This window comes from Macaca nemestrina, chromosome 12 (genome assembly GCF_043159975.1).
Source record: "Macaca nemestrina isolate mMacNem1 chromosome 12, mMacNem.hap1, whole genome shotgun sequence".
In the NCBI taxonomy this organism is placed as follows: Eukaryota; Metazoa; Chordata; class Mammalia; order Primates; family Cercopithecidae; genus Macaca; species Macaca nemestrina.
The window spans coordinates 133,753,217-133,770,962 of NC_092136.1; the positions used below are offsets into that span (position 1 = coordinate 133,753,217).

Here is a 17,746-nt window from a genome sequence, read left to right on the forward strand (position 1 = left end):
CCCTGTGCCCTGGCTGTCATCCTTCCTCCTCAGGCCCCCAGTGGGGCTGTGCAGAGGCTCTGAGGCTGGGAGCAGCTCAGGCCACCGACTTGGTGTGGGAGTCCCCGCTCTTCGGGGATGGGGCCGAGCTGTCCCTTCGCCCCACCGGGCAGCTCCTCCACCCTGTGACGTGTGTGGCCCCCACCCGGCCTCATCCTGGGCCGTCATGGGAGGGGCTGACGATGTGGACCTCCCTAGGGCCTTCGTCCTGATGGCTGCGGAGATCGGGCTGTGGGTGATTCTGCGTCCAGGCCCCTACATCTGCAGTGAGATGGACCTCGGGGGCTTGCCCAGGTAAGCGGGGCTGGGAAGGGTCCTGTGTGCTGTTGCAGAAAGCTCATAGACATAGGTCTAGTTTTGTTTCCGTGTTCCAGTTCCCGTTCCGTACGGAATTTCCATGTTCCAGTTCCCGTTCCGTACGGAATTTCCATGTTCCAGTTCCCGTTCCGTACGGAATTTCCTCATTCCAGTTCCCGTTCCGTACGGAATTTCCGCGTTCCAGTTCCCGTTCCGTACGGAATTTCCATGTTCCAGTTTCCGTTCCGTACGGAATTTCCGCGTTCCAGTTCCCGTTCCGTACGGAATTTCCGCGTTCCAGTTCCCGTTCCGTACGGAATTTCCGTGTTCCAGTTCCCGTTCCGTACGGAATTTCCGTGTTCCAGTTCCTGTTCTGTACGGAATTTCCTTTTCAGGAAAAGCAGCACCCAGAGGGGATCACGTTCAGTGATGCTGCAGTGAATGCCTTTGCAGAGCCTTGCATGAGCTGCTTGTGTGACAGGCAGCAGCAGGGCTGGCCCTCCCGGCATCTTGTATTTCAGGGCTCTGCTGTGGAGCTGGGAGCCCTGGCACGTCATTCACCTGCTTGTTTACAGTATGGGAAGAATCAGACCTTCCCTGTCTGTTTCTTTGTTTTTTGAGACGGAGTCTTGCTCTGGCACCCAGGCTGGAATGCAGTGGCATGATCTTGGCTTATTGCAAGCTCCGCCTCCCGGGTTCAAGCGATTCTCCTGCCTCAGCTTCCCGAGTAGCTAGGGTTACAGGTGTGTGCCACCACGCCCAGCTAATATTTGTATTTTTAGTACAGACAGGGTTTCACCATGTTGGCCAGGCTGGTCTGCAACTCCTGACCTCGTGATCTGCCCACCTTGGCCTCCCAAAGTGCTGGGATTACAGGCATGAGCCACGACGCCGGGCCTTCCCCATCTCTTTCTTAGGAATGTTTCCAAGCATATTTTGAAAAGTCCAAGTATTTTGATAAAGTATAAGAAAAACAAATTCTTGTTATGGTTTTGTCTCCATATCTCGGCCCACATGTGTCATCTCCCCAGTGGCAGTCTTGGCTGAGGTTGTTATTCTGTGGTTGGAGTGGAAATCTGGACAGGAATCAGCTGGGACTTCATTCATTCCTCATCCTCAACATTGTGGCCTTTAAGATTTTCTTGTTAACAGGCGTAACCTTTCTCAGCCTCCCAGTGTACCAGGTGGTTAGACGCAGACTGCCTCAGGGAAGAGGCCCATCCTTGTCCCCAGCCCTCTCCCCTTCCCCTGGGAGCCCTGGGCTTGCTTTCCTCCTGGTTTCCAGCACGACCTGCCCTTCCCTCAGAGGCATAGCTTCTGTCTCCACTACCCAGGGTCACTTCTCAGGCACTCATCCATTCAGCCTGGTAGGCTCGCCCTTGACACGAACACAGCCAGGGCAGCCTCTCCAGTCCCTGCGGATTAGAAAGCTGCGTGCCACCGTCAGCGATTTCCTCGGCTTAGCCAGGGCCGGGGACAGGAGGACGAAGGGTTTAACAGTCTTAACTTAGAAGCAGCGGGGAGCTGTGGCACTCAGACTCCCCTCTCCCACCCCGCCCATGTGGCACCTGCCCATGCATGAGAGGGGCATGTGGGCACACCTGCAGAGGGGGAGTCCGGGCAGGAGTGAGAAAGCTAACCTGTCAGGTGGGGTTAGAATGTGGGAGTGTGGGTCTAGAGGAAACCGCTCTCCTCACCCATTGTTTTACCCACAGAAATGGAATAATTTCCTGACCCTCTTTAGGACTTCCAGACCAGGGCGAGAGGAGCCTCAGAGCCTTTTGTTAGAAAATATAAGTGTCTTCTCAGGACCTGAAGTGAGAAGGAAGCCCTGACTCCCGCTTTGGAACCAATCCATGCTGCTGTGTTCCCCTGGGGAGTTAGGGATCACAGCAACAGGGTGGAAGGAGAATTCAACTCTTGCTCACCTGCTGCTCTGGGCTGAACTCTGCACAGCCCACACCACTGATGCCAAGGCATTAGCCATGTTGGCAAGGATGGCCGCTGCCTCCTGCTCGGACCCTCGCAGTCTCTGTCAGGCTTGTTTTTTTGGGTGACGCTAGAGGGTTGTGTCTCCTCCTTCCACAGCCTCGGTGATTCCTAACCCTTTTGGCTTCACTCTTTGTGATGGGATCGTAGAGCAAGTTCTCGGAAACTAGGCCTGGAGTCTGTGAAAAGCTCTTCTCACTGCTGGCAGCCAGGCCCTGTAGCTGTGGGGCTGGAAATGAACTTCCACCAGGCTGTGTCCCTGGGGAGGGAAGCTGCAGGAGTGCGGGTGGGTGTGTGCCCCAGAATCAGTTTGCATCGGCTCCCCACTTCTGGGCTGAGTGGGGTGGAGGAGGTCACAGGTCATTCCAGAGCACTATGGAGCCTCTCCCTCCTCCCGGCACCAGCAGCCGCTCCCAGCAAACCCGCCGTGACACCGACATCCTTCCTTCCCCTTTATCCTTCAAGCTGGCTGCTCCAAGACCCTGGCATGAGGCTGCGGACAACTTACAAGGGCTTTACCGAAGCAGTGGACCTTTATTTTGACCACCTGATGTCCAGGGTGGTGCCACTCCAGGTACAAGTAAATGAGGCCTTCTTTGATCTTGGCCTGTCTTCCTGTAGGTCGTGGATCATCCTCGGTGAGTTCTCAGACCAAGGGTCCTCCCGTGTTTTTGAACACAGGAATAGGTTCTTCCCCACTGCCTGAAACTGGTAACTGAGGGGCTTGCAATAGTTGTCTTTTGAAAGATCTGTGCATTTCAGTGTTGTCTCACTTGGGTGTGTTACTGAAAGGACAGACAGATGTAAGGGCTCACATTGCCACATACGGCACTGGAGAGACAGGGATGAGGTGACAGCCAGAAACACCCATCCACCGGCGTCTCCATGGTGCCAGAGAGACAGGGATGAGGTGACAGCCAGAAACACCCATCCACCGGCGTCTCCATGGTGCCAGAGACACAGGGATGAGGTGACAGCCAGAAACACCCATCCACCGGCGTCTCCATGGTGCCAGAGACACAGGGATGAGGTGACAGCCAGAAACACCCATCCACCGGCGTCTCCATGGTGCCAGAGAGACAGGGGTGCCGTGACAGCCGGGAACACCCATCCATCTGCCAGTGTCCCAGTAGCGCTGCGGCTCAGTTCTGCAGGGGGTGGAGCACGTGTGGATTAACCTTTGTCTGTAAGACTGCAGGAGTTTTTATAAATTATAAAAGTCCTGTGGCTGACCTTACGAGATGCGTCCCTCTGCTACCAAAGAGGTGCTGCATGGTACGCATTTACTATTCAAAACGCGCATTAAAGTAAATTCTGGGGGAGGAAGTATCTTCATTTTTATATAACGATTGGAAGCTGTGGAAAGCAGGAATGGGAAAAATCACCGCAGTTGCTCTGTAAAACCAGAAAGAACGACACTGAGAAATTAGTACATGAGCAAAAAATCAGTTCAAGTCAGTGCTATGGAATACTCACCACACACATAAATCAAGGGGGACTGCCAGAGGAAACACAGGATGCTCAGTTATATTTGACTTGCAGATAAGCAAGGAGTAATTTTTTTAGTGTAAATATGTTCCAAATACTGCATGGGTCATACTCACACTAAAAAATTACTGTTGTGAATTCAAATTTAAGTTTATGTCGGTATTTTTGCTCACTAAATCTGGCAGCCGATGGAAGCCAATGGAAGCAAGTAACTAGGAAGTCATTAGCCTAGATCTTGCCGGGAAGCTGGGGCCACTGAAGGGGTCAGCAGGTTGTAGGAGTCGGGTGGGCGGCAGGAAGGCCATCCTGGGAGCAGGGTCAAGGCACTTGCATATCTGCAGTGAGTCACCAATGCATCTCTTTCAAATAAATGATAACATAATTATTATGTAACATATTTAAATAATCACATAACTAATTACCGCACAAAAGTCCCATCTCTGAATACTGTCACACTGGGGGTTAGGATTTCAACATGTAAATTTTGGGGGAACACAGTCTATTGTAACCACTGTCTATCTCCAGACCTTTTCTGTCTCCCCCAAAGTAAACTCCGTGCTGTTAAACTCTCCATTCTTCCCTCTCTCAGCTCCTGACAACCATTCTACTCTCTGTCTCCATGCATTTGATCATTTTAGCTACCAAATATAAGTGAAATCACATAGTATTGTGACTGGATTATTTCCCTTAACAGTGCACTCCAGGTTCATCTGTGTCATAGCCTGTGTCAGAATTTCCTTCCTTTTTGAGGATGAATTATGTTCCATTGCATGTATATGACACATTTGTTCATCCATTGACGAACATTTGAGTTGCTTCTGCCTTTTGGCCACTGTGAGTGAAGCTGCTGTGAGCATGGGTGTACGGATACCTTTCTGAGTCCCTGCTTTCACTTCTTTTGGGTATATACCTGGAAGTGAAATTGCTGGATCAACTTGTCCTTCTACATTCAGTTTTTTAAGGAATTGCCATACTGTTTTCCATAGAAATTGCACCAAATTACATTCCCACCAGCAATACACAAGCATTCCAATTTCACCACATCCTTGCCAACACTTGTTATTTCCTGTTTATCTGGCGAGAGCCGTCAGTGGGTGTGAAGTGGTCCCTCCTGGTGGTTTTGATTTGCATTTCCCTAGTGATGTTGAGCATCTTTTCATGTGCTTATTGGTCATTTGCATATCTTGGAAGAAATGTTTATTCAAATCTTCTGCTCATTTTTGAATCTAGTTTTTGTTTTTATGTTGTTGATTATAGGAATTCTTTGTACTTTCTGGATATCAATTCCTTAACAGGACCTGCCAGGACTGGGTCCTTCCCTTCAAGGCAGCAAGTTCCCTTTTGGCTCAGGGTGTGTCTAGAAGTGCCTGAAGCTAGGGCCTGGGACGGGGACCTCTTGACTCTGCTGGTACTTTCCTACTGTGGGTGAGCTGGTATCCAAGATGCAAGACAAAGTCTTCTTTCCTCTTTGCCCTCCTCTCCCTAAGCAGAAGGAAGGAGCCACTTCCGTTGCTGTGAGCTGCGCTACCTGGGGTTGGGGAGGGGAATGTGCGAGAACTCCCTTAGCCGTGCCAGCTGGTGTCTCCTTAGGCCCTGTGCCATGCTAGTACGCTGGCTGGAAGCTCATCCTAGCTCCAGGAATGGCATAGGAACTGTGGTCTTTGTGTCCTCGACTGCCTTTCATGTTTACCTAGAACTCCGGAGCACTTCAGCCCATGGTGGTGAGGCTTCCCGAGAAACTCAAGTTCCAGTCACTAGGGTGGGCAGTTCCTCTCCGGCTAGGGCTGGTCCAAATGCTCCCTCCACGTGGATGCTGGCTGAGCCCAGCATGGCTTTATTCTGTGCTGTGACAAGGCAGCACTGAGTTCAATGTAAAGGTCCCCAGTCACTGGGCTCTCCCTTCCCCAAATGCACAGATCCTCTCTCCTCACCACGTGGCTGCCACTGGGAGATGGGAGAGGGTGGCATTGGGGGTGTAAGACTGTCTCTCTGGCCTTACTGCCTCTTTTGGTGACATGACGTTAAAACTGGGTACTGTGACTGGTCACCTGAGTTTCGGTTTTTGTGACTGTGCTTTTCTGTGTGCGGATCATTGCTAAATTTCGTGTTCCAGCAGGATGGATGAACGGTGCAGGCTTCTATTCCTCCATCTCGCTCCACTGTCCTTTATTTTCTTTTAGTATTTTTTTGTGATGTACAATCAGTGTACAAATATTTCACCTCCCTGATTAAGTATACTCGTAAGTATTTTGTTGTTTTTGATGGTGTCGTAAATGGAATTGTCCCCGACAGTGTATAAAAACAATGGATTTTTGTGCACTGATTTTTTTTTGTCCTGCAAGCTTACTGAATTATTAGCTGGATAGTTTTTTTCCGAGGGTGTGGGGATTCGTACTGTTCTCTGCATTTAAGATCATGTTGTCTGTGAACAGACATAACTTCTTCCTTTCCAACTTGGATGCCTTTATTTTTTTCTTGACTAATTGCTCTGGCCAGGACTTCCAGTACGGCGTCGAACAGAAGTGCTGTAAGCACGAATGCTTGGTTTGCTCCTGATCTAGAGGAGAAGTTTTCAGTCTTTCACCGCGGAATATGATGCTGACAGTGGGCTTTCCGTGTGGGGCCTTTGTTATGTTGAGGTGGTTTCCTTCTGTTCCTAGTTGACTGAGTGTTGTTTTAATCATGAAAGAATGTTGAATTTTGCCACTTTTTTTCTGCATCAGTTGAGATCATCATGTGGTTTTCCCCTTAATTTAGTTAATGTGGTATATTACACTGATTGATTGTTTTTCTGTTTTTTCTTTTTTTTGAGATGGAGTTTCGCTCTTGTTGCTCAGGCTGGAGAGCAATGACACCATCTCAGCTCACTGCAACCTCCTCCTCCCAGGTTCGAGTGATTCTCCTGCCTTAGCCTCCTGAGTAGCTGGGATTGCAAGCGCCCGCCAGCACGCCCAGCTGATTTTGCATTTTTAGTAGAGACGGGGTTTTACCCTGTTGGTCAGGCTGGTCTCAAACTTCTGACCTCAGGTGATCTGCCTGCCTCAGCCTCCCAAAGTGCTGGGATTATAGGTGTGAGCCACCATCCCTGGCCTACACTGATTGCTTTTCACATGGCAAATCTTCCTCGCAGTACAGGAATAAATCCCATTTGATCATGGTTATAATTCTTTTAATATGCTGCTGAATTAAGTTGGCTAACATGTTGTTGAGGGTTTTGGCATCAGTATTCATCAGGATTGTTAGTCTGTGTTTTCTTTTCTTATAGTGTCTTTTGTTTGTCATAAAAGAAAAAAGTGTGAACTTTAAAAAAAAAATTTTTTTTTTGAGATGGAGTCTTGCAGTCTCCCAGGCTGGAGTGCAGTGGCGCAATCTCAGCTCACTGCAAGCTCTGCCTCCTGGGTTCACTCGATTCTCCTGCCTCAGCCTCCTGAGTAGCTGGGACTATAGGCGCCGCCACCACGCCTGGCTAATTTTTGTATTTTTAGTAGAGATGGGGTTTCACCTTGTTAGCCAGGATAGTCTTGATCTCCTGACCTCGTGATCCGCCCGCCTCAGCCTCCCAAAGTAAAAGTGTGAACTTTTTTTGACACTTCTATATCCAGCAAAACTCAAAAATGAGGGAAAAATTCAGAAATTCCCAAAGAAAAGTGGAAAGAGTTTATTACTGTATTCTACCTTATAGTATAAGGTAGGAAGTGTTCCTTCCCTTTCAATTTTTGGGAAGGGTTTGAGGAAGACTGGTGTTAATTTTTCTTTAAATGTTTGGAAGAATTTACCAGTGATGCCATCTGGTCCTGGACTTTTCTTTGTTGGGAGGTTTTTAGTTACAGATTTAGTGTCCTTACTAGTTATAGGTCTATTCAGATTTTATGGTTCTTCATGATTGAGTTTTGGCATATTATATGTTTCTAGGAATTTGTGTGTTTCATCTAGGTTATTTAGTATTTAATTTGTTGGTATACAATTTGTTCACATTCTTTTGTAATCCTTTTTATGTAAAATCAGCAGTAATAACCTCATGTTGTTTCTGATTTTAGTTGAATCATATCTTGTTTTCTTAGTTTAGCTACACTTTGTCAATTTTGTTGATCTTTTCAAATAACCAACTCTTGGTCTCATTAATTTTTCTTTATTGTTTTTCTATTCTCTCATTGTATATCTCTGTGCTAATTTTTATTATTTCCTTCCTTCTGCTACTTTTCAGTTTGTTTCCTTTTTTCTGGTTCCTTAAGATGTCAAGTTAGGTTGTTGATTTGAGATCTTTTGTCTTTTAAATGTATTTATAGCTATAAAATTTCCTTCTTTGCACTGCTTTCACTCTAATTTATAATTTTGTTTCCATTTTCATTTTTCTCAATATATTTTCTAATTTCTCTTGTGATTTCCTCTTTGGACTATTGGTGAAGATTTTATTATTTCCACATACTTGAATTTTTCAGGATTTTTTTTGGCTATTGATTTCTAGTTTCATTCCTTTGTGATTAGGAAAAATAAAACTTTGTATGATTTCAATTTTTTAAATTTATTAAGGCTTGAGGCTGGGTGTAGTGGCTTATGCCTGTAATCCTAGCACTTTGGGAGGCCGAGGCAGGTGGAACACTTGAGGTTGGGAGTTAAAGACCAGCTTGGACAACATGTTGAAACCCGTTCTGTACTAAAAAATACAAAAATTAGCCAGGCGTGGTGACGGGCACCTGTAATCCCAGCTACTTGGGAGGCTGAGGCGCAAGAGTCACTTGAACCTGGGAGATGGAGGTTGCAGTGAGCCAAGATTGTGCCACTGCACTCTAGCCTGGGTGACAGAGCGAGACTCTGTTTTTTTAAAAAAGAAAAATTTATTAAGGCTTGTTTTTTGGCTTACTATATGGTTTATCCTGGAGAGTGTTTTATGTGCCCATGAGAAAAAAATGTATTGTGCTACTTTTGGGTGGAATGTTGTATATATATATATGTTAGGTCCCAACTGGTCCATAATATTGTCCAAGTCCTCTATTTGGTTACTAATTTTCTGTCTGGTTATTCTATCCATTATTGATATTCAGATATTGAGTCTCCTACTATGATTGTAGAGCTGTCTATTTTTCCCTTAATTAAATTTTGCCAGTGTTTGGCTCATATACTTTGGAATTCTGGTGTTTGGTATATCTGTGTTTATAATTGTTGTATCCTTTTGGTGAATTGACCCTTTTATCATTATATATATTTTATCATGTCTTTCTTTGTCTCTTGTAATGGTTTTTGATATAAAGTCTATTTTGTTTAATATTAGTAAAGCCACTCCTGCTCTTTTGATTACCGTTTGCATAAAATACCTTTTTCCAGCCTTTCACTTGCAACCAGTATATATCCTTAGATCTAAAGTGAGTATCTTGTAGACAGTATATAGTTGGATATTGGTTTGTTAAAAATTAATTCTGCCAGGTATGTCTTTTGATTGGGGAGTTTAATATATTTACATTCAAAGTAATTACTGATAGAGTATCACTTGCTTTTGCCATTTTCTTGTTTTCTGTATGTCTTACAGCTTTTTGTCCCTCATTTCCTTTATGACTGCCTTGCTTTGTATCGAGTTGATTTTTTATAGTGACACTTTTTTTATAGTGATTCCCTTTGCTTTGGGATAAGGTAAAGGATATGTAATATCCTAAAGTTGAGACATTCTATTTTAAATTGATACCAACCTAACTTCAATTGCACACAAAAACTCGACTCCTTTACAGTTCCGCCCCCAACTTCTTTTTATTGATGTCACAAAGTATGTCTTCATTTTGGGTGTACCCATTAACTTAGATTTATAATTATTTTATATCTTTTAAAATCTTATGGAAAATAAAAAGCCACATTGTAAAGAAAAATTATAATAATATTTTTATATTTTTTATGTGTCTATCTTTGCTAGAAAACTTTATATTTTCATATAGCTTCAAATTACTCTCTAGCATTTTTTCACTTCAACTTTAGGTGTTTTTTTTTAGGCAAGGTCTAGTGGTAATGAACTCTCTTAGCTTTTCTTTGGGAATTTCTGAATTTTTCCCTCATTTTTGAGTTTTGCTGAATATAGAAGTGTCAAAAAAAAGTTCACACTTTTTTCTTTCGGCACTTTGACTATATCACCTCATTGGCTTCCAGCCTGAAAATTTTCTGGCTGAGATATCCTTTATGGTCTCACTGAGGATCCCTTGTAAGTGACCAGAACTTCTGGCATTCAAGAATCTCTCTTTGTCTTCGGTGGATTGATTATGGTGTGTCCCTGTGTGGTTCTGTGGAATTTTTTGAGCTCCTTGGAGTTACATAATCATGTCTTTCCTCAAATTGGAGAAGTTTTCAGCTAATATTTTGTAAAAACAACCTCCCTGCCCTTTTATCTCTCCTTTTCTTCTAAGAATCCCATAATTCACATACTGTTCTGCTTGAGGGTGTTGTGTAAGTCCCTTAGGCCCTGTTCAGTTTTCTTTATTCTTTTATCTCCTCAGACCTGATCATTTCTGATAACCTGTGTTTAAGTTTGCTTTTCTTTCTTCTGTCTGTTTGAATCTGCTGTTGGATTCCTCTAGTTAATTTTTTCAATTTATGTATGGTATGTTTCAGTCCTAGAAGTTCCTTTGGTTCTCTTAAAAATAATCTCTGTTTCTTTGTTGATATTCTCTTTTTCTTCATGTGCCATTTGCCTGGTTCCTTGAGCTCCTTGAGCGTATTTACAACGGCTGTTGTAGATCTTGCTCTACTGAGTCTGGTGTGTGTTTCTTCAGATACTGCTTTTGGAGATTTATTTTGTTCCTTTGATGAGTCATACTTCCCTGTTTCTTTTTATGTTTGTGTTTTATTGGTTGAACATTGGGCATTTGAGAAAACAGACACCTATTTCGGTTTTTGCATGTTTTCAGGGGAACCCTCACTAATGAGTGGGCCCCGAAGCCTGGAGACCAGCCCAGCATGAAGACTTAAGACCTGATCTTTTCTGGGCATGTGTTCTGTCTGTACCTGTGTGTGTGCGTCCTTCCCTACCTCCCTGGTTGCTTTCAAGTGTCTTTCATTCCCAGAGTCTCACCCCAGCTGCTTCTTGTGCCCTTAGATGCTCTTCATTTTCTTCTGCTTGTAATTCCTTCCCCCCAGGCATCCAAGGGTTTGTAGTCCCCTGGCAGTTTTCATATACTGCAGAACCTGCCACTGCCATCTTTAGCATCCAGCCTCAAGTCCAAACTATGCTGACGATTCCTGTTTGAGCTCCATGTCAGACAAGACAGAAACCAGTACGTTGGGCAGAACAAGTTAGAACACTGTAAACAAGTTCCGTTTTGCGTCTTCCATCATGAGGGACCTGGGAGTTGGGACGCGTCCTCCTGACCACACCATGCTACACCGGGGTGGGGCAAGACCTTGTGAAAACATCATACAGTTTTGTACCATTTTGCATATGACTTTTTGTTTTGATTTGGTGGTCACTTGTTTGGTTAGACATTTGACTAATTTCCAGAGCTCCTATTATTTTATTTTAGTCAGTCTGGAGTTGTTTTTTTGATGTTTTCGTGGGAGAACAAGGGCCTAATGCTTCTTCCTCCACTGTCTTATTGATACGAATCTTTTGAGATTTTAGTTTTCAAATGGGATATTTTGCTAGTCACTGGTGATGGGCGTGGCGGGGTTGGATACTACGGTCCCCTACACACTCAGCTCCTGGTTGTCTATCTTTTCTCCCCAGTACAAGCGTGGGGGACCCATCATTGCCGTGCAGGTGGAGAATGAATATGGTTCCTATAATAAAGACCCCGCTTATATGGCCTACGTCAAGAAGGTGAGAGTCCTCGTGGCGCTTCTTTAGCTTCCTTCCTCTGGAGTGTGTTGTGGGCTGTGGTGTGTTGTGGGCTGTGCTGTGACGTGTGACGTCAAGAAGGTGGGAGTCCTCGTGGTGCTTCTTTAGATTCCTTCCTCTGGAGTGTGTTATGGGCTGTGGTGTGATACGTGAGTCTTATATTTTTCTCATATTAATACGTCCTCCAACGTCATTTATTAGTGAATTTTCTCTGTTGTTTTATTTCAGCAGGGTTGTCACTTACTTACCCTTGATTGAGTTTCATCTGGGAATTTCAGTACATACCTGGTATTGCAGGGGCTGGGAATAAAGGAATTGGCTTAACTGCACCGTGATGGTTAGGAAGGCTTCCTGGAGAGGCTGCTCCAGTTCTAAAGTCTAAAGTGGTGGTTCCAGCCCAGGCTGCATACTGGCTTTATCTGGGGAGTTTTAAGAAATCCCTGCACCCAGGCCTTGAAGCGCCTCCTGCTATACCCCATTCCCGCAGCCTGCTTCTTGGCCCTGGGGCCTCTCAGCGGTTGTTGACTTAGTTACCCAGCTGCAGAGAGGAGAGTGCAGCTCCCGCAGGGATGTCCCGGTCCACTCATGCTTCCCTGGTGTCTGGGCGGAGGTACCCATGTGTGACTCAGGTGGGCAAAGAGAAGCAGCGGCGTCCAGCCTCTGTGGTCCCGAAGCTCTTAGGAGCATTCCCCAGCCTCTCTCTGAGGCTGCTGGGAGAGTGGTGTGAGAGAAGAGGTGCCCACCCCTGGCTCTGGTGCTCAGGAGGGCGCAGTTACCCCCTGCGGGGTGGAGTCAGTAAATGAATGCCCAGGAAGTGTTAGGGGTGTGTGTATGTGGTAGGGACCTAAGGAAACGCTTGCTAAATATCAGTGAATGACAGCGTGAGGTGGTAGATACAGGGCTCTCGATAAATCCCACCTGGGCTCATGGATTGAACTCTGCAGCTCCCTTGTGCCTGAGACAAGAGCCCCTTCTGCTCTTTCCTTCCCAGCATGTGGGACTGGACACGAGCCTTATTCGCCCAGCACATATCTCCCTGCCTACCCACTTCCAAAAGATTTCAGCGGAAATAAACAGTCTTGGCCTGACATCTGCAGAGAAGATTATAGGAAGACCCCTCTGGGGGGGGTTCTGATCCAAAAGATCCTAGAGCCTCAGCACAAGCCTTTGGCTCTGGGTTCAGGCCCATGTTGCCACGGGCCCTGTAGCCTGCGATGCTTGACTTCACCCCTCCGAGGTGCGTCTGTACTGTGAAGACATTAACTGTGAGGCTTGCCTAGCACAGTCTGTCAGGTGCCGAGCGAAGGCCTGGCGCGGCGGTGACTGCCCTGTGGGCGTCGGGAGGTTCTGAGTGGTCCTTGTCGTCAGTGCCCCTCAGGCACAGCGTTTCTTCCGCTTCACTCTCGCTTTACAGCTGGGAGGATGCTTCCTGCTGTTCTGGACGTGGGACGTGCACCATGGGCACGTGACAGGGCATGGTGGGCCCTCCTGGGCCTTGCCATCCCCCAAACCCACACCGGCTAGCGTGGGGAAGGGACAGGCCTGTCGCTTGTGGTGTGAGTGAAGGGAAGGATGTAGGTGTCATCCTGGAGGCCTGACCTGCTCGCTGGAGCCCAGCAGACAGTGGCGGGTGACACGTGGCAGCAGGCTTCCCTGAGCCGGCCTCAGTGTAGACTCGCCTAGGCATGCTGGCTGGCCCACTGGGCAGCTTCCACATCCAGAGCAACCAGGGGCTGCCCCAGCTTGCCAGCCCTGCCCCTGCTGTGATGGGAATTCATGCTGACTGGAGCTGTGCTGAGCATGGAGGTGCAGATGGCAGGAGACTTTTCTGTTTTTGGCAGAGAAATAAACGATTTATTCAGCATCTCTCCCTCCAGCTCTTTGGGCTACCCAGCTGCAGCTGTGTGTCCCTGCAGACGCTCTGAGGACCCAGGGCAGACGTGGGCTTATCTCATTTCCCCCCACAGGCACTGGAGGACCGTGGCATCGTGGAACTGCTCCTGACTTCAGACAACAAGGATGGGCTGAGCAAGGGGATTGTCCAGGGAGGTAATTGCACTTGTGTTGGGCCGTGGGGGCTGGCGGCGGCCCTGGGCTGGCTGTGCACACTCTCCCTGTGGGACTGCGACCCAAGTAGGAGTTTCTGTGGTGCCTGTTATTCTCCCGTGCATGTGGCACTGGGCTGCAGAACCTTGGGTTCCATGAGTGGGGAGGGTCTGTGTGAGAGACCATGGTGCGTGGCCAGCTGGGTGGCTGTTCTCCTGCCCTGCTGGGCACTCGGGCTCCAAGGGCACTCTGCAGATGACTGCCTCATGTGTGGGCTTCCTGTTTTCGGAACGTTGCAGCTCCGTTTTTCCCAGCTGCATGGGCCTCGAACCTGGTAGTGACTGTGAGCTCCTGTCCAGTCTGCCTGGCACCTAAGCCATTGTTAGCTTTATCTCCCAGTGCTCCTGGAATCCCTACAGGCCTCAGCACTCACCTGCTAGCAGCACCCCTGGCCTGCATTGCTGCAGCAGCATTTTCACTGTTGCCTCCACACTGTGTTCTCTGCGTGCCTCTGAAAATGTCGTCCAGATTACCCTACCCTGCTGAGCGCTCGGCGTCTGTCTCACTCAGAGTGCAGATTACCCTACCCTGCTGAGTGCCCGGCGTCTGTCTCACTCAGAGTGCAGATTACCGTATCCTGCTGAGTGCTGGGCGTCTCTGTCTCACTCAGAGTGCAGATTACCGTCCCCTGCTGAGCGCCCGGCGTCTGTCTCACTCAGAGTGCAGATTACCGTCCCCTGCTGAGCGCCCGGCGTCTGTCTCACTCAGAGTGCAGATTACCGTATCCTGCTGAGCGCCCGGCGTCTGTCTCACTCAGAGTGCAGATTACCGTCCCCTGCTGAGCGCCCGGCGTCTGTCTCACTCAGAGTGCAGATTACCGTCCCCTGCTGAGCGCCCGGCGTCTGTCTCACTCAGAGTGCAGATTACCGTCCCCTGCTGAGCGCCCGGCGTCTGTCTCACTCAGAGTGCAGATTACCGTCCCCTGCTGAGCGCCCGGCGTCTGTCTCACTCAGAGTGCAGATTACCGTATCCTGCTGAGCGCCCGGCGTCTGTCTCACTCAGAGTGCAGATTACCGTCCCCTGCTGAGCGCTCGGCGTCTGTCTCACTCAGAGTGCAGATTACCGTCCCCTGCTGAGCGCTCGGCGTCTGTCTCACTCAGAGTGCAGATTACCGTCCCCTGCTGAGCGCCCGGCGTCTGTCTCACTCAGAGTGCAGATTACCGTATCCTGCTGAGTGCTGGGCATCTCTGTCTCACTCAGAGTGCAGATTACCGTCCCCTGCTGAGCGCCCGGCGTCTGTCTCACTCAGAGTGCAGATTACCGTATCCTGCTGAGCGCCCGGCGTCTGTCTCACTCAGAGTGCAGATTACCGTCCCCTGCTGAGCGCTCGGCGTCTGTCTCACTCAGAGTGCAGATTACCGTCCCCTGCTGAGCGCCCGGCGTCTGTCTCACTCAGAGTGCAGATTACCGTCCCCTGCTGAGCGCCCGGCGTCTGTCTCACTCAGAGTGCAGATTACCGTCCCCTGCTGAGCGCTCGGCGTCTGTCTCACTCAGAGTGCAGATTACCGTCCCCTGCTGAGCGCTCGGCGTCTGTCTCACTCAGAGTGCAGATTACCGTCCCCTGCTGAGCGCCCGGCGTCTGTCTCACTCAGAGTGCAGATTACCGTATCCTGCTGAGCGCCCGGCGTCTGTCTCACTCAGAGTGCAGATTACCGTCCCCTGCTGAGCGCTGGGCGTCTCTGTCTCACTCAGAGTGCAGATTACCGTACCCTGCCGAACGCTCGGCGTCTGTCTCACTCAGAGTGAAGCGCAGGTTCTGGGAATGACCCCGAAAGGCCTCTCCACGTGGCCTCCAGGACCCAGCTGAGTTCACTTCCTGCTCCTTCCCTTTGCTCACTGTTTCCCCCTCTTTACTGTTCCTCCAGCGTCCGGAGCCCCAGCCCCGGGGGCTTTGCTCTTCTTCCAGAGCTGCAGGCTGTTCTCTAAAGTTAGTGAGGCTTTTTGTAGCACCACACTTGAAACTGAACTTCCTCCTTCTTGGGGCTCACTCAGTCCTTCTCCCTGATTTCTTTTCGCCCTCTCACATTGGGGGTAGTTTGTTTATTTCATTGATCTGTTTCACCCAGCAGTACTCTTGGCGGGGCTTGGGGTTTGGCTGGTTCAGCTGTGCTCAGGGGCCCAGGTGTGGTTCGTGGCCTGGGTGAGCATAGCATCCTCCCATCGATGCAGCGGGGCCCTTCCTGTGGCCTCCTGCAACCGTGCTTGTCTGCTCCGGCACATTCCACGCTTTCTTTTCTTTCTTTTGCATTCCTCCACAGACCGAGCTGCTGGAACATGTCGCTGTATCCCTGCAGCAGCGCCTGGCATGTGGCTGGCACCCAGGGAGTGGGTGCCATGGATGGGGAGGAAAAGGCTTTTGTCCCCAGGCAGAGTCCCTGTGTCTCCGGCAGGGGCAGGACCGGCGGTGATTCCCACGGCTTCCACGCGGTGGCAGTGTCTCCCCACGGCCGCTTCCAAGGCCTGCTCCAGGCTCCTGCGGGCTGTGGCTGTGCCGGGAGACTCCTTTTGACGCTGGAGCACATTTTTAGCGCTTGGCAGTCTCCCGGTTACAGGCCTTGCAAGGCAGCCGGGAGTCTCTACTGCTTTTCCCTGTGGCCCTCCCACCTCCAGGCACCCACCTGCGTGCCCCTGTTGCCACCTGCTGCCTGGAATAACTTTTTTTTTTTTAATTAAAAAAAATTAAATGGTCTAAAAGTGAAATACTTGAAAATGTTGGTAGAGAAATATAGTGTAGCCGACTCTTCATCATATTCAAGTCTTCAGCTTTTTCTTTGGATATTTTCCTTCTTATTTCTAAATACTGTGAACATAGAGCCCTGCATCATTTGCTTTAAAATTCTGCCCGTTGGCCAGGCGCGGTGGCTCAGGCCTGTAATTCCAACATTTTGGGAGGCTGAGGCGGGCAGATCATCTGAGGTCAGGAGTTCGAGACCAGCCTGCCCTTCATGGCAAAACCCCGTCTCTACTAAAAATACAAAAAATTAGCCAAGTGTGGTGGCGGGCACCTGTAATCCCAGCTACTCGGGAGGCTGAGGCAGGAGAATCACTTGAATCCGAGAGGCAAAGGTTGCAGTGAGCTGAGATGGTACCACTGCACTCCAGCCTGGGCGACAAGAGCAAAAGTCCATCTAAAAAAAAAAAAATTCTGCCTATTAACTTCTTGTTCCAGTAGGTGATGAGTGTTCTTTGCTACCCTTCTCGTACCTTCCTGCCAATGTGGCTGTTCAGTCCTGATGGGTGCCAGCGTGAGCCTCCTGGATGTATGACAGGGGTTCACTGCAGGCACCTGCCACGTGGGTGATGCCCTGCACAGTATCTGTGAATTCTCAGGGTGCCAGCTGGCTCTCTTTGCAGTGTGCTTAGTTTTTAGTGTAATTATTCTGTTTGTTTTTCTTTTCATTTCAAATTCTCTTTCCTCCCCTCAACCCCGCCCCCCCGTACTGCTTTCTCTTTTAAACAAATGCTTTGCCAGAGATGTCCCAGACGCCTGCTGCTGGTGTTTCTCAGGTCCTGTACCTGTCCGAGTCTGGCTGTCTGGAGGCCTGGCTCTCACTGTTCTGGCTTGCATGGTGGGGGGTCTGCTGCACGGCTGCATCCCGCGTGGAATACGTTTCCTGTCGCTCCGTGGCTTCCCGGCACCCGCTGTTGCTGCGGCAGCACAGGACACTCCGGTCCCCAGCCTGTCCTGGGTCCTCTCCCTCCTCGCCCCCTGCCATGTTCCTCGGGGAGACGCCCTCCCCTTCAGGTGCTGCTGCGCATTCTGCGAGCTGGCACAGTTGCGTGGTGGGCGTGCGGGTTGTGCGTGTTCCACCGTCTTGTCCTCGGGTCTTTCGGTCATCCTGGTGTTTGTGTATTGGGAGCTCCTATTGATTGTCTCCGTCTTTTCTATTCTTTATCTCTTTGCCTTTCAGTTCTACTTTCTGGGTGACTTCCTGAACTTTTATCTTCCAGTCCTCCGGTAATTTCCTGAGTCACAATTTTCTTGAATATATTTCTCTTCTCATAGCATACTTTAAA

The 17,746-nt window shown here is 48.9% G+C and overlaps 1 protein-coding gene across 3 annotated transcripts in view; it reads left to right on the top strand.

Annotated features, from left to right (window-relative positions):
* LOC105476145 (galactosidase beta 1 like 2) overlaps positions 1 to 17,746 on the top strand; it is a 45,183-nt gene that overhangs the window by 12,823 nt on the left and 14,614 nt on the right. For all 3 annotated transcript variants that reach the window (XM_011731794.2, XM_071075869.1, XM_071075870.1), the window contains 4 exons: positions 238 to 333; positions 2,791 to 2,899; positions 11,513 to 11,605; positions 13,591 to 13,672. In XM_011731794.2, the coding sequence (XP_011730096.1) occupies positions 238 to 333; positions 2,791 to 2,899; positions 11,513 to 11,605; positions 13,591 to 13,672 (380 nt within the window). The remainder of the gene's footprint in view (positions 1 to 237; positions 334 to 2,790; positions 2,900 to 11,512; positions 11,606 to 13,590; positions 13,673 to 17,746) is intronic.